The 14,053-nt window shown below is 44.8% G+C and overlaps 1 protein-coding gene across 2 annotated transcripts in view; it reads right to left on the bottom strand.

Moving 5' to 3' along the window:
* The window catches only part of LOC126256593 (SEC14-like protein 1), a 229,089-nt gene that overhangs the window by 51,704 nt on the left and 163,332 nt on the right, over nt 1–14,053 (bottom strand). For both annotated transcript variants that reach the window (XM_049955494.1, XM_049955495.1), the window contains exon 2: nt 41–190. In XM_049955494.1, coding sequence (XP_049811451.1) covers nt 41–190 — 150 coding nt within the window. The remainder of the gene's footprint in view (nt 1–40; nt 191–14,053) is intronic.

The raw sequence follows: 14,053 nt of genomic DNA, 5'->3' as shown, positions 1-14,053 counted from the left end.
TTAATTTCTATGAGGTGATGCAGTGCAACTGCTTACTAACCTTTTTAATCAAGTATGGTGCTTCAACATTTAGCTTACAGCGTCTTTCTTTTAGAGAAACAGCTCCATCAGGGCTAGTAAATTCTGACGTAACTTCACATCCGACAAACACAGGTATAAGAGGACATGTTGGGAATCGCCTTTCGTATGCCTGAAACAGTTCATAAGATTTACTATGTTAAATTCCATTATGCAAAATATGTAGATACACAGTGGTACTAAAATATGAAAGAAATAGGGTCAAGTGTAGTTTTCATTCTCAATTATGCTTTGCTTTTCAATATCTTAAGCACGCAACACTGCGTTTGAAGTCAAAATCTATGTTTTCCATTTTTGCCTCTGCTCTAACTTGTTGGGTTTTACACAATGAAATGGAATGAAATCAAAATGATAATGAATGTCAATGACAAACTCTGAAATTACAATCAAAGCACATATTATACTAATAGTAGCAGCTGCTGCATTGCAATTATTATCTATAACAACTCACTAAAATTCAGAAACATAAGAAAGTTTCATTCAGAAATATACTGAATAACTGTACATTTTAAGAGTTATGTTGTGATCATGGAAATTCCACGACAGTATAAAACAAACTATATGAGGGAGGGGAGGGGAGGGGAGGGGGGAACTGTGGGTGGCTTATAGGAATAATGATTTTCTGTTCTTTTGTGTATGTTGTTGTTGTTGTTGTTGTTGTTGTCTTCAGTCCTGAGACTAGTTTGATGCAGCTCTCCATGCTACTCTATCCTGTGCAAGCACCTTCATCTCCCAGTACCTACTGCAGCCTACATCCTTCTGAACCTGCTTAGCGTATTCATCTCTTGGTCTCCCTCTACGATTTCTACCCTCCACGCTGCCCTCCAATACTAAATTGGTGATCCCTTGATGCCTCAGAACATGTCCTACCAACCGATCCCTTCTTCTAGTCAAGTCGTGCCACAAACTCCTCTTCTCCCCAATTCTATTCAGTACCTCCTCATTAGTTATGTGATCTACCCATCTAATCTTCAGCATTCATCTGTAGCACCACATTTCAAAAGCTTTTATTCTCTTCTTGTCCAAACTATTTATCGTCCATGTTTCACTTCCATACATGGCTACGCTCCATACAAATACTTTCAGAAACGACTTCCTGACACTTAAATCTATACTCAATGTTAACAAATTTCTCTTCTTCAGAAATGCTTTCCTTGCCATTGCCAGTCTACATTTTATATCCTCTCTACTTCGACCATCATCAGTTATTTTGCTCCCCAAATAGCAAAACTTCTTTACTACTTTAAGTGCCTCATTTCCTAATCTAATTCCCTCAGCATCACTACATTCCATTATCCTCTTTTTGCTTTTGTTGATGTTCATCTTATATCCTGCTTTCAAGACACTGTCCATTCCATTCAGCTGCTCTTCCAAGTCCTTTGCTGTCTCTGACAGAATTACAATGTCATCGGCAAACCTCAAAGTTTTTATTTCTTCTCCATGGATTTTAATACCTACTCCGAATTTTTCTTGAGATCGAGAAGCTTATGTCCACGAATCAGCTCAGTTTTAGTAAGCATCACTTGTGGGAAACTCAACTTGACCTCTTCTCACACGATATACTTCAAACTGTGGATGAAGGACAACAGGTAGATTCCATATTTCCAGAAAACATTTGATGCATTGCCTCACTAGAGGCTGTCAAAGAAGGTATAGTATATGGAACAGGTTCACAGATATGCGAGTGCGCCAAAGACTTCGTAAGTTATAGAACCCAGTATGTTGTCCTCGATGACTAGCATTCGTCAAAGACAAGGGTATCGTCAGAACTGCCACAGGGAAGTGGGATAAGGTGACTGTTGTATGTATGACACATCATTCATATGCAGGTATAAGGGTGACTGTTCTCTTTTTTTATTACTTCTTGTGTTTTTTAAACATGTTTTAAGGATTTAAAAACTTAGTACAAACCAGTACTAAATTATATTCATCACTGAACACTACAAGATATCTCTCTGTACACGAAAGAACCACAGAGATGGAAGCTTCCATAAGAACTTCAATATTTTCTTCCATAGGATATTCCTTGAAACTACCTTAAAACGAAACACTATGACGTGCAACATCAACCAGTTGTTTGGTAATAGGTCATATTAGCAATAGGAAATACATCAAGAGATTTATAATTATTGTCAGTTAACTCAGTTTTCTTTCCTTCAAGAAAAATGGCTACTGTGGATTTGTACTCTAAAATATATACAAAAGAAGGAACTAATACTAAATGGAGAAAGCAGTATTTTCTTTTATGCATGGAAATTTAAACAAGAGACAAAATTAAAAGAAATGAGAAATACAAGAAAATAATAATCTTGGCCTTCTAGAAAGCAATATTTGCTTGCTGTGCTGCAGCCAGAGAGAATAAAAGGAAACTTTCAAGATAGTGAAAGAAAACGAAGAACCACACACAAATACAAGGTAGGTACCATAACTCTTAGTAAGTACACATGTTGACAGTAACGTTTCTACTTCCAAATGGTCATGGATAACATCTCACAGCCTACACAGAAGTGGGGCAAAGCTTGTTGATGATACACTAAAGCTATCGAGCAAAAGAGTTATAAATGCAATTTTGATAGCTTTGGGACAATCACAATGAAATTTTTTATGTCTATATCTGCCACACAGCATACCACAAGTAATACTTCATTACTTTTCCCACTTCTTGACAGAAGTATAAACTTTGGAGCCTTTGTTCATGCGTATAGTCGTGGGATACCTAGCAACTGCAAGGCTTCCTCTCAATAAGATACGAGTCGATTATTAAACAACAGCCAATGCCATTTTATAGTATGCATAGAAATCTATAATCACTACACACAACTGAGTTATGCAGCATAACCTGAAAGCTAATAGACACCTTTCTGTAGAGTCTGGGTTCAAATATCCTACCGGCCACTTTATTTAAGGTTTTCGTAAATCATTACAAAGCAATGGACCAACTTCATATAGGGTACAAGTCATTACTCTTTCCAACCGAGCTTATGTTAGATCTTGAACCAGTGTGTGTGTGTGTGTGTGTGTACATTGTTCAAATACAATGCTGATAAAAAATATGAAGCATCCAGATGGTGAGGAGCAAATGAAAAGAAACTTCACAGGGTGAGACCGTATGTGATGCTTTTTCAATGATTACAAGAACTTGGAATTATAAGTCTCCTTGTCAAAATGACACCCTCTGGCCTGGGTGTCTGCACTGTTTCAGATGGGAAGGATGTCATGAAGCCGTTATATCCTCTCCTGAGGCAATTGGCCCACACATCCTGAGGGGAATGATACACTTGCACTAAACTACCTTTTTTCTTTACCGGAGGCCTTCCTTCCTTAGTGGTCACTGTTGGTAACTGCAAGTAAAACTGACTTTCATCCTGAAAACGTGCAACAATAAATTAGATACTACACTAATGCCAGATATCTCAAAGCAAGATAAGGGATATGAACATTGACATCTCAAGAATTTTCTGAGCGATGTTTGTATGCACGTAATGGAAACGATAAACTGCAAGTTATCTGTACCGGTATATTAGGACATCCTTGTTGACATGTCATTGAGGAAATACTACTCGCTTATCCAATTCAGTTTGTCCTCCGATTCACTGAACCTGTTTCAAAACTGGTTCAAATGGCTCTGAGCACTATGGGACTTAACTTCTGAGGTCATCAGTCCCTCAGAACTTAGAACTGCTTAAACCTAACCAACCTAAGACATCCCACACATCCATGCCCGAGGTAGGATTCGAACCTGCGACCGTAGCGGTCCCGCGGTTTCAGACTATAGCGCCTAGAACTGCTCGGGCACTGTGGCCGGCACTGCACCTGTTTCACAGTGAATAAATGGTTCGTCAGCATAGTAATTACATAAACGAAACATAACCAGTCGATATTTTTGGACGCTAGAAAGGCAAAGCCACTTTTTTCAGAATTCCCGAGTGTACGTGTAAAGGAAGAGGAAGTGAAATGCAGGTACCAATTACTGACTGTATTAAATAATCCTTCATTCATATTACTTACACATTTCTATAACATGTGCAAAGATCCAAGTGATATTACCCCATTCCCTGATTGACTAACAGAATTATGGCAATTTCCAAAATAACTGATCACTTCCACGCTCAAACCAGCTGGCAATGGTCGCTGAGTTCTGAAAGCGACTAGCGAGAGTTTTGGTGTTCTTGTAAAGATATGTCATTTTAGATTATAAAAACAAATAGTTTAGTACTGATTAAGTGGTAAATAGGTGTATTAGTGTGCCTTTTAAGCGTACCATTAAAGGTTTCATTTTCCTTTACGTAATATAGCCGAAAACGCGAAAAGATCGGACAGTCGTATTTTCTGTTTACGTTTTGCCGCAGCAAATCTAAAGAATTTCATTTAGTTGTTCTTTGCTCTCTCCAGCAATTCATCTGTAGCGTACTTCTTCATTATTTAACTCACATTTCCGGAAAATAGCGTAAAGTTTAAGTTGTTGTTTCAGAAACTTTGCATTGTTGTTCTTGTTTACACACAGTCATGTGTAGGCCAAATTTGTGGAACCATATTTTCGTGTTTATCTATAATTTAACTGACTTATTCTTAATAAACTATTACGTTTATTATGAGTGAAAAGTGCTTGACTTGCCGTAGTCGGGTCTTTGGTGTGACGGGTGCTGTAGTTTTTTTCCATGTGGGTGGACTGTAGTGGCGTGGGAATAGGGGAAGTAAATGAGACTCATCAGTGGTTTTGTACGAAATGTAGTAGAGATAGGAAGATACTGGAACACGAGGGGAAAATTGCCGCCCTTCAGGCTGAGTTAGACAAGGCCAGGGGAGATCTTGACACATCAAAGAGGGAGAAGGTTAAAGAGAGGTGGGAAGTGGCAACAGGCAACAGGAGGAACTGGCCTAGAACTATCTGACAGCTTCGTGGTGAACGTAGAAAATAGATTTGACCTGTTGCTTCAGTTAGAAGCTGGTGAGTCGGAAGCAGTTAAAGATGTAGACAGAACACAACAAACTTTCAGCGGCAAATTGAAAAGTAAGAATGTGGGGAAATCAGTAAAGAGAAAGAAAGTTTTGTTGTTAGATAGTTCCCATGGAAGAGGTGTTGGCCAACTTTTGAAGGGTGAACTAGGATCAGAATACCAGGTCACCATTTTTAAACCTAGTGGTGGTCTGGAGCAGGTGACAGGATTTAGGATCGCTTTGCAAAGATTTCACTAAGGAAGACACCGTGGTTATAATGGGTGGGGCAGGTAATAGTATTTACAGAGATCCCGGGTCCAGAATAGAGTGTAACCTGGCAAACCGAATAACTGTTTGCATAAGGGCCATTGATGGACCAACGCATTGTAGGCTTCCTCAGTTCGTGGAGCTCCTTCTCTTGACTAAGTCATTCATTTTCTTCTGAAAAAGCATTCATTTGTTTGTCTTTACATGTACATCACATATACGAAGTTCCGTTTCATTCGAATAATTCCTTCGTGGTGCGTCTTTTTTTTTTATCGTCGAGCGCATCTCGCGAGATGTAATACATAACTCCCCTATAAATCGTGGTGTCGTTCGCGAACATTATTGAAGATCCCCTGGTATTAAGTTATTTACGCATGAAGTGAATCGTTGCACGTAACAGCAGCACGCACGACTTTGCATTTTCTGTAACTATTACACGGAAGAACTGTACTGAAATCTTGATGGTAAGAAGTTATTGATATAAACGCTTCTCACATAGAGCAAAACTGTAATCTGGTCAAGAGTTTAGTCAACGACAGTTCATTGTGGCAGCCGTCTTATGCACCGTATCAGGAATTCTCGTAGACAGGACTCTAAAGCTGATAGTGAAAGATAGCGGAACTGACCGTTTCATGGCCGCCACGCTGCTTACGCTCTCTTTATGAGTAATTTAAAAATGGCTTTCCACAGACCTCTCAGTTTCATTTCAAGTAGCAAAAAGGACCGTATACGTGGTTATGACGGGATATACAGACTCAACAAAAACGTGGCTACACGTCAAACCTGGTGAGAGATCTGGGCAAAAGTGATGTGCTAAAGAAGGTCTAAATTACTTGCACTGAAGGAAACAGTGAAAGAACTGCCTATAGCAATCAGCTGAAAGAAAGTAATATAATCTCAAATAGTTTAGAGAGATTCCAGTGGCAGGTTTATGTATTTTTTGCTTTTAAAACGAAATTTAGTTGCTTAATTCTGACGTGATATAGTTTGTTTCTTTTTATTGCCAGATATATTATAGGCACACACTGTATTTTGAGGAAACGCAGACCCTTAATTTAGAATCCAGGGTTTTCTATGAACATTGTGATTCATAAAAAGAATAAGCACTGTAAGGAAACAATATCAGGTAGTGCCCGAGTCGGGACTCCCTAGAACCATGTAGCACCTCTTCAAGAGGGAGGAATGGAGAGAGGGGGGGCAGAGAGAGAGAGAGAGAGAGAGAGAGAGAGAGAGAGAGAGAGAGAGATAAGGGGGAAGAGAAAGAGAGAGAGATAAGGGGGAAGAGAAAGAGAGAGAGATAAGGGGGAAGAGAAAGAGAGAGAGATAAGGGGGAAGAGAAAGAGAGAGAGATAAGGGGGAAGAGAAAGAGAGAGAGATAAGGGGGGAGAGAAAGAGAGAGAGATAAGGGGGGAGAGAAAGAGAGAGAGATAAGGGGGGGGGAGAGAGAGAGAGAGAGAGATAAGGGAGCAGAGAAAGAGAGAGAGATAAGGGGAGAGAGAGAGAGAGAGAGAGAGAGAGAGAGTCAAGGGGGCAGAGAGAGAGAGAGAGAGAGTCAAGGGGGCAGAGAGAGAGAGAGAGAGAGTCAAGGGGGCAGAGAGAGAGAGAGAGAGAGTCAAGGGGGCAGAGAGAGAGAGAGAGAGAGTCAAGGGGGCAGAGAGAGAGAGAGAGAGTCAAGGGGGCAGAGAGAGAGAGAGAGAGTCAAGGGGGCAGAGAGAGAGAGAGAGAGTCAAGGGGGCAGAGAGAGAGAGAGAGAGTCAAGGGGGCAGAGAGAGAGAGAGAGTCAAGGGGGCAGAGAGAGAGAGAGAGAGTCAAGGGGGCAGAGAGAGAGAGAGAGAGTCAAGGGGGCAGAGAGAGAGAGAGAGAGTCAAGGGGGCAGAGAGAGAGAGAGAGAGTCAAGGGGGCAGAGAGAGAGAGAGAGAGCCAAGGGGGGTGAGAGAGAGTCAAGGGGGGTGAGAGAGAGTCAAGGGGGGTGAGAGAGAGTCAAGGGGGGTGAGAGAGAGTCAAGGGGGGTGAGAGAGAGTCAAGGGGGGTGAGAGAGAGTCAAGGGGGGTGAGAGAGAGTCAAGGGGGGTGAGAGAGAGTCAAGGGGGGTGAGAGAGAGTCAAGGGGGGGTGAGAGAGAGTCAAGGGGGGTGAGAGAGAGTCAAGGGGGGGTGAGAGAGAGTCAAGGGGGGTGAGAGAGAGTCAAGGGGGGGTGAGAGAGAGTCAAGGGGGGGTGAGAGAGAGATAAGGGGGGGTGAGAGAGAGATAAGGGGGGGTGAGAGAGAGATAAGGGGGGGTGAGAGAGAGATAAGGGGGGTGAGAGAGAGATAGGGGGGGCGAGAGAGAGATAAGGGGGGGCGAGAGAGAGATAAGGGGGGGGCGAGAGAGAGATAAGGGGGGGCGAGAGAGAGATAAGGGGGGGCGAGAGAGAGATAAGGGGGGGCGAGAGAGAGATAGGGGGGGCGAGAGAGAGATAGGGGGGGCGAGAGAGAGATAAGGGGGGGTGAGAGAGAGATAAGGGGGGGTGAGAGAGAGATAAGGGGGGGTGAGAGAGAGATAAGGGGGGGGGGGGTGAGAGAGAGATAAGGGGGGGTTAGAGAGAGATAAGGGGGAGTGAGAGAGAGATAAGGGGGGGTGAGAGAGAGATAAGGGGGGGTGAGAGAGAGATAAGGGGGGGTGAGAGAGAGATAAGGGGGGGTGAGAGAGAGATAAGGGGGGGTGAGAGAGAGATAAGGGGGGGTGAGAGAGAGATAAGGGGGGGTGAGAGAGAGATAAGGGGGGGTGAGAGAGAGATAAGGGGGGGTGAGAGAGAGATAAGGGGGGGTGAGAGAGAGATAAGGGGGGGTGAGAGAGAGATAAGGGGGGGTGAGAGAGAGATAAGGGGGGGTGAGAGAGAGATAAGGGGGGGTGAGAGAGAGATAAGGGGGGGTGAGAGAGAGATAAGGGGGGTGAGAGAGAGATAAGGGGGGTGAGAGAGAGATAAGGGGGGTGAGAGAGAGATAAGGGGGGTGAGAGAGAGATAAGGGGGGTGAGAGAGAGATAAGGGGGGGTGAGAGAGAGATAAGGGGGGGTGAGAGAGAGATAAGGGGGTGTGAGAGAGAGATAAGGGGGTGTGAGAGAGAGATAAGGGGGTGTGAGAGAGAGATAAGGGGGTGTGAGAGAGAGATAAGGGGGTGTGAGAGAGAGATAAGGGGGGGTGAGAGAGAGATAAGGGTGGGTGAGAGAGAGATAAGGGGGGGTGAGAGAGAGATAAGGGGGGGTGAGAGAGAGATAAGGGGGGGTGAGAGAGAGATAAGGGGGGGTGAGAGATAGATAGGGGGGGTGAGAGTTAGATAAGGGGGGGTGAGAGTTAGATAAGGGGGGGTGAGAGATAGATAAGGGGGGGGGTGAGAGATAGATAAGGGGGGGGGGTGAGAGATAGATAAGGGGGGGGTGAGAGATAGAAAAGGGGGGGTGAGAGATAGAAAAGGGGGGGTGAGAGATAGAAAAGGGGGGGTGAGAGATAGAAAAGGGGGGGTGAGAGATAGAAAAGGGGGGGTGAGAGATAGAAAAGGGGGGGTGAGAGATAGAAAAGGGGGGGTGAGAGATAGAAAAGGGGGGGTGAGAGATAGAAAAGGGGGGGTGAGAGATAGAAAAGGGGGGGTGAGAGATAGAAAAGGGGGGGTGACAGATAGAAAAGGGGGGGTGAGAGATAGAAAAGGGGGGGTGAGAGATAGAAAAGGGGGGGTGACAGATAGAAAAGGGGGGGTGACAGATAGAAAAGGGGGGGTGACAGATAGAAAAGGGGGGGTGACAGATAGAAAAGGGGGGGTGACAGATAGAAAAGGGGGGGTGACAGATAGAAAAGGGGGGGTGACAGATAGAAAAGGGGGGGGTGACAGATAGAAAAGGGGGGGGTGACAGATAGAAAAGGGGGGGTGACAGATAGAAAAGGGGGGGTGACAGATAGAAAAGGGGGGGTGACAGATAGAAAAGGGGGGTGACAGATAGAAAAGGGGGGTGACAGATAGAAAAGGGGGGGTGACAGATAGAAAAGGGGGGGTGACAGATAGAAAAGGGGGGGTGAGAGATAGAAAAGGGGGGGTGAGAGATAGAAAAGGGGGGGTGAGAGAAAAGGGGGGGTGAGAGATAGAAAAGGGGGGGTGAGAGATAGAAAAGGGGGGGTGAGAGATAGAAAAGGGGGGGTGAGAGATAGAAAAGGGGGGGTGAGAGATAGAAAAGGGGGGGTGAGAGATAGAAAAGGGGGGGTGAGAGATAGAAAAGGGGGGGTGAGAGATAGAAAAGGGGGGGTGAGAGATAGAAAAGGGGGGGTGAGAGATAGAAAAGGGGGGGTGAGAGATAGAAAAGGGGGGGTGAGAGATAGAAAAGGGGGGGTGAGAGATAGAAAAGGGGGGGTGAGAGATAGAAAAGGGGGGGTGAGAGATAGAAAAGGGGGGGTGAGAGATAGAAAAGGGGGGGTGAGAGATAGAAAAGGGGGGGTGAGAGATAGAAAAGGGGGGGTGAGAGATAGATAAGGGGGGTGAGAGATAGATAAGGGGGGTGAGAGATAGATAAGGGGGGTGAGAGATAGATAAGGGGGGGGTGAGAGATAAGGGGGGGGTGAGAGATAAGGGGGGGTGAGAGATAAGGGGGGGTGAGAGATAAGGGGGGGTGAGAGATAAGGGGGGGTGAGAGATAAGGGGGGGTGAGAGATAAGGGGGGGTGAGAGATAAGAGGGGGGTGAGAGATAAAAGGGGGGGTGAGAGATAAGAGGGGGGGTGAGAGATAAAAGGGGGGGTGAGAGATAAGAGGGGGGGTGAGAGATAAGAGGGGGGGTGAGAGATAAGAGGGGGGGTGAGAGATAAGAGGGGGGGTGAGAGATAAGAGGGGGGGTGAGAGATAAGAGGGGGGGTGAGAGATAAGAGGGGGGGTGAGAGATAAGAGGGGGGGTGAGAGATAAGAGGGGGGGTGAGAGATAAGAGGGGGGTGAGAGATAAGAGGGGGGTGAGAGATAAGAGGGGGGTGAGAGATAAGAGGGGGGTGAGAGATAAGAGGGGGGTGAGAGATAAGAGGGGGGGTGAGAGATAAGAGGGGGGGTGAGAGATAAGAGGGGGGGTGAGAGATAAGAGGGGGGGTGAGAGATAAGGGGGGGGTGAGAGATAAGGGGGGGTGAGAGATAAGGGGGGGTGAGAGATAAGGGGGGGTGAGAGATAAGGGGGGGTGAGAGATAAGGGGGGGTGAGAGATAAGGGGGGGTGAGAGATAAGGGGGGGTGAGAGATAAGGGGGGGTGAGAGATAAGGGGGGGTGAGAGATAAGGGGGGGTGAGAGATAAGGGGGGGTGAGAGATAAGGGGGGGTGAGAGATAAGGGGGGGTGAGAGATAAGGGGGGGTGAGAGATAAGGGGGGGTGAGAGATAAGGGGGGTGAGAGATAAGGGGGGTGAGAGATAAGGGGGGGGTGAGAGATAAGGGGGGGGTGAGAGATAAGGGGGGGTGAGAGAGGTGGGGAGAGAGAGGGGGGAGAGAGGAGAGCGAGCGAAATTACATTCTACCAATTATACCACCCACTGCGACAATTCTAATAAAGGTCTTTTTCGCCCATTTCCGAATATCATATGTTGGGATCACGTTATCATTTCGGGGCTAAAATTAACATTTTTTTAAAATGTTTACATGCGCTCTACCTAAGCGGCTGCTTACTTGTGTATGATGTGCAGACGTAAAATCGGAGCTAGATATACGAGATAATCGTTCCCATTCTTCCTGTGGCTGCAGTTTCTCTTGAAATAATAGCCCCTTCTCACTGAAGTGTTCCCGCACGGATTGCTCCACACACAGGCTCCGCAAGGGGGCATGCAAGAAGGGGCACTCGCCACCCCACCTGCCACCCCTTTAAGTTTTTATTCATTAAAGAACTTCCGTAGACTATATATAACCATCAATTTTTTGGGATATCTTAAGTCTTTTGTGTCACTTATTAAATTAAGTTCTACTTGGTTCAAATGGCTCTAAGCACTATGGGACTTAACATCTGAGGTCATCAGTCCCCTAGACTTAGAACTAATTAAACCTAACTAACTTAAGGGCATCATACACATATATGCCCGAGGCAGGATTCCATCCTACGACCGTAGCAGCAGCGCGGTTCCGGACTGAAGCGCCTAGAACCGCTTGGCCACAGCGGCCTGCAAATGTTCTAGTTGCACGACACGTATGGAAACTGACGAACTTATTTATATTTTTAAAAATGGCAAATTTTGAGTTCCCTCTCCTACTCAGCGTAAATTTCTGCGAACGCTAGTGACTCCAGCCAGTAGTATCTGCAAAATCTTGAAAGAAAGACTATGTAGTTCCCGCGAAACCTTTTCGCCAAATTTAGAGAACATGATCCGAAGACAGTGCGACCATTAAGCCGTCATACCACCCTGTGTCTCGCTAATAGATCGTGAGGATAAGATAAGAGATGTTATTAGAGCACGAGGAAAGTAGATAGTGATTTTTTCCCCTAGCCCAATACGTGAATGGAACAGGATTTTTTTTAAAAAAAGGTCATATTGGTATGGTGTAATCGCCGCCATGCTCTGTACATTGGCTTGTGGATACATCTATCCAGAATGTGAATGCGACGTACACTGACAGAACGTTCCTAAATAAAAAACTAAAATAAACGAAAAGATGCCGGCCGGTGTGGCCGAGCGGTTCTAGGCGCTTCAGTCTGGAATCGCGCGACCGCTACGGTCGCAGGTTCGAATCCTGCCTCGGGCATGGATGTGTGTGATGTCCATGGGTTAGTTAGGTTTAAGTAGTTCTAAGTTCTAGGGGACTGATGACCTCCGATGTTAAGTCCCGTAGTGCTCAGAGCCATTTGAACCATTTTTTTAAACGAAAAGAATCTATAAGTATCGACAAAATATTCGTGATGTTAGCAGTCACATGCTGCTGATTTTTGTAGATTTTATTCCTTCGCGTATGCCACTGAAATTTAGCTGTGAAAAGACTGTTCTGTCTACTATTAACTTCGTAACCTCGCCAAATCTCGCTAACACTACAGCGTAAGAGATGAGTCGCTCAGTTCAGAACCTCCAGACAATTACAAACGCAAGTTGCGTAGGAACACCAGTTACATAATCCACGTACGGAGCGGCTCACAACGGCAACTAAAGGAATTCCTTTACTTGCATAAAAAATTGCCAACGTGTCTCAGTGCGTACAAGATTTATAAGACACAAGATAGTCGACTCGATTTACCGCTGAAGAGCTAGCTGTGATTATTTAAAATGGAAAATTCTGCACATCAACAGTGCTGCAATCGCTCATCGGCTGCCTTTCAGATTACTGTTGCTTGGAAAGACAAAACACCCACGAATTAAAAAGTCATCGTAAGTATTATAAGTGATGGATCGTTGTGACGTATAAATCAAGCCCTTGGAGGCTGCATTTTCTTCATTTTTTATAGTTTAGGATTTTTTAAAAACAGAAGTAATGCCAGTTTGGAAATTATAGAACGTTTGACATTGAAACCTTATCGAATCCGCATGATGCTGCTGCTGCTCTGTAGACTGCGTTGTGCTATTACGAGCATACACTGTAAATGTGCTTTGTCAGCTGGCGTACCCTCACATTTTTTACGAGTACATTTTAATCATTCGCGACATAACACGCAGCACCTGACAATGGAATCAGATTGGAGGAAATATATATGTTTCACGACGATCACAAAGCACCTACAATGCCACACAGTATTGTCGTATGATACAGTGCTTCAGGTACTATGAAATGCCATCATCACGCAGACATATTCTGAAGGAGGAAGGAAGGCTGATGCAAAATACCTGACTACTGTTCTCACAAGAGGGTAAAGTCCATTGTTATCGCATGAGTGGCGTAAACAGTTTTAATTGCGCGCCATTTCCGTCTTCGGTCGCTGAACTCTTCGTCGCTAATTCGCATTCGATGTGACATAAAATTTGCAACTAATTTGCTACATGCACTTTGTCGGAAATGGATTCTCTAGAGACCATTACCTAAATGAGAGTTGTCACGACGGAAGTAGCGACGTTCTGTTTAAGATTTTACAAAACTGTGCAAAAGTTTGACAAAATTATTTAACTGGATACATAAAAAAATCTACTCACCAAGCGGCAGCAGAACACACACATAAACGGTTGTAATTGGCAAGCTTTCGGAGCCATTGGTTCCTTCAGGCAGAAGGGTTGAAGGGGAAGGAAGAAGGGTGAAGGGTGAAGGAAAAGAACTGGAGAGATCTAGGAAAAGGGGTAGATTTCGGGAAAGTCACCCAGAACCACGGGTCAGGGAACACTTACAGTACGGGATGAGAAGGAAAGACCAAAACTTTGCAAAACTTTTTTACGAAATATCCATTCCACTACTCTGCAACACTGTTCTTTATAGGCTAAAGCTAATGCTACAACATGTCTTGGCGAGCACATAGCCTCGTAGAATACAAAACTCGTCTAAAACAGCGCAACGTCGCCCGGTTTATCCCTAGTACACAATACTGTTTTCCAAATAAGCAAGTGAGTAATGTAAAAAAAAGTGTTCATTCCTCACTACCGTTTACCGCCCACACTACACACTTATAGCAAAGCACATTTATCTCGTTATAATTTCGTGTGTGTCGGTATAATAACAAAGGTGCTGTAGTCCTGGATTACATTCACATAAAGCAGAAGGAACGAAAAATTGCGCAGAGCTATGGAAAAATTTATTTCACGGTGTCCGTATTTTGCGGTCAGATGAAACTAAAATGTACTTAGCAACAGCATGTGTAACAGCTTCCAAAGCCCATGGA

This window comes from Schistocerca nitens, chromosome 1 (assembly GCF_023898315.1).
Source record: "Schistocerca nitens isolate TAMUIC-IGC-003100 chromosome 1, iqSchNite1.1, whole genome shotgun sequence".
In the NCBI taxonomy this organism is placed as follows: Eukaryota; Metazoa; Arthropoda; class Insecta; order Orthoptera; family Acrididae; genus Schistocerca; species Schistocerca nitens.
Note: the sequence above shows the minus strand (reverse complement) of the source record. Positions and strands in the feature narration are given on the sequence as shown.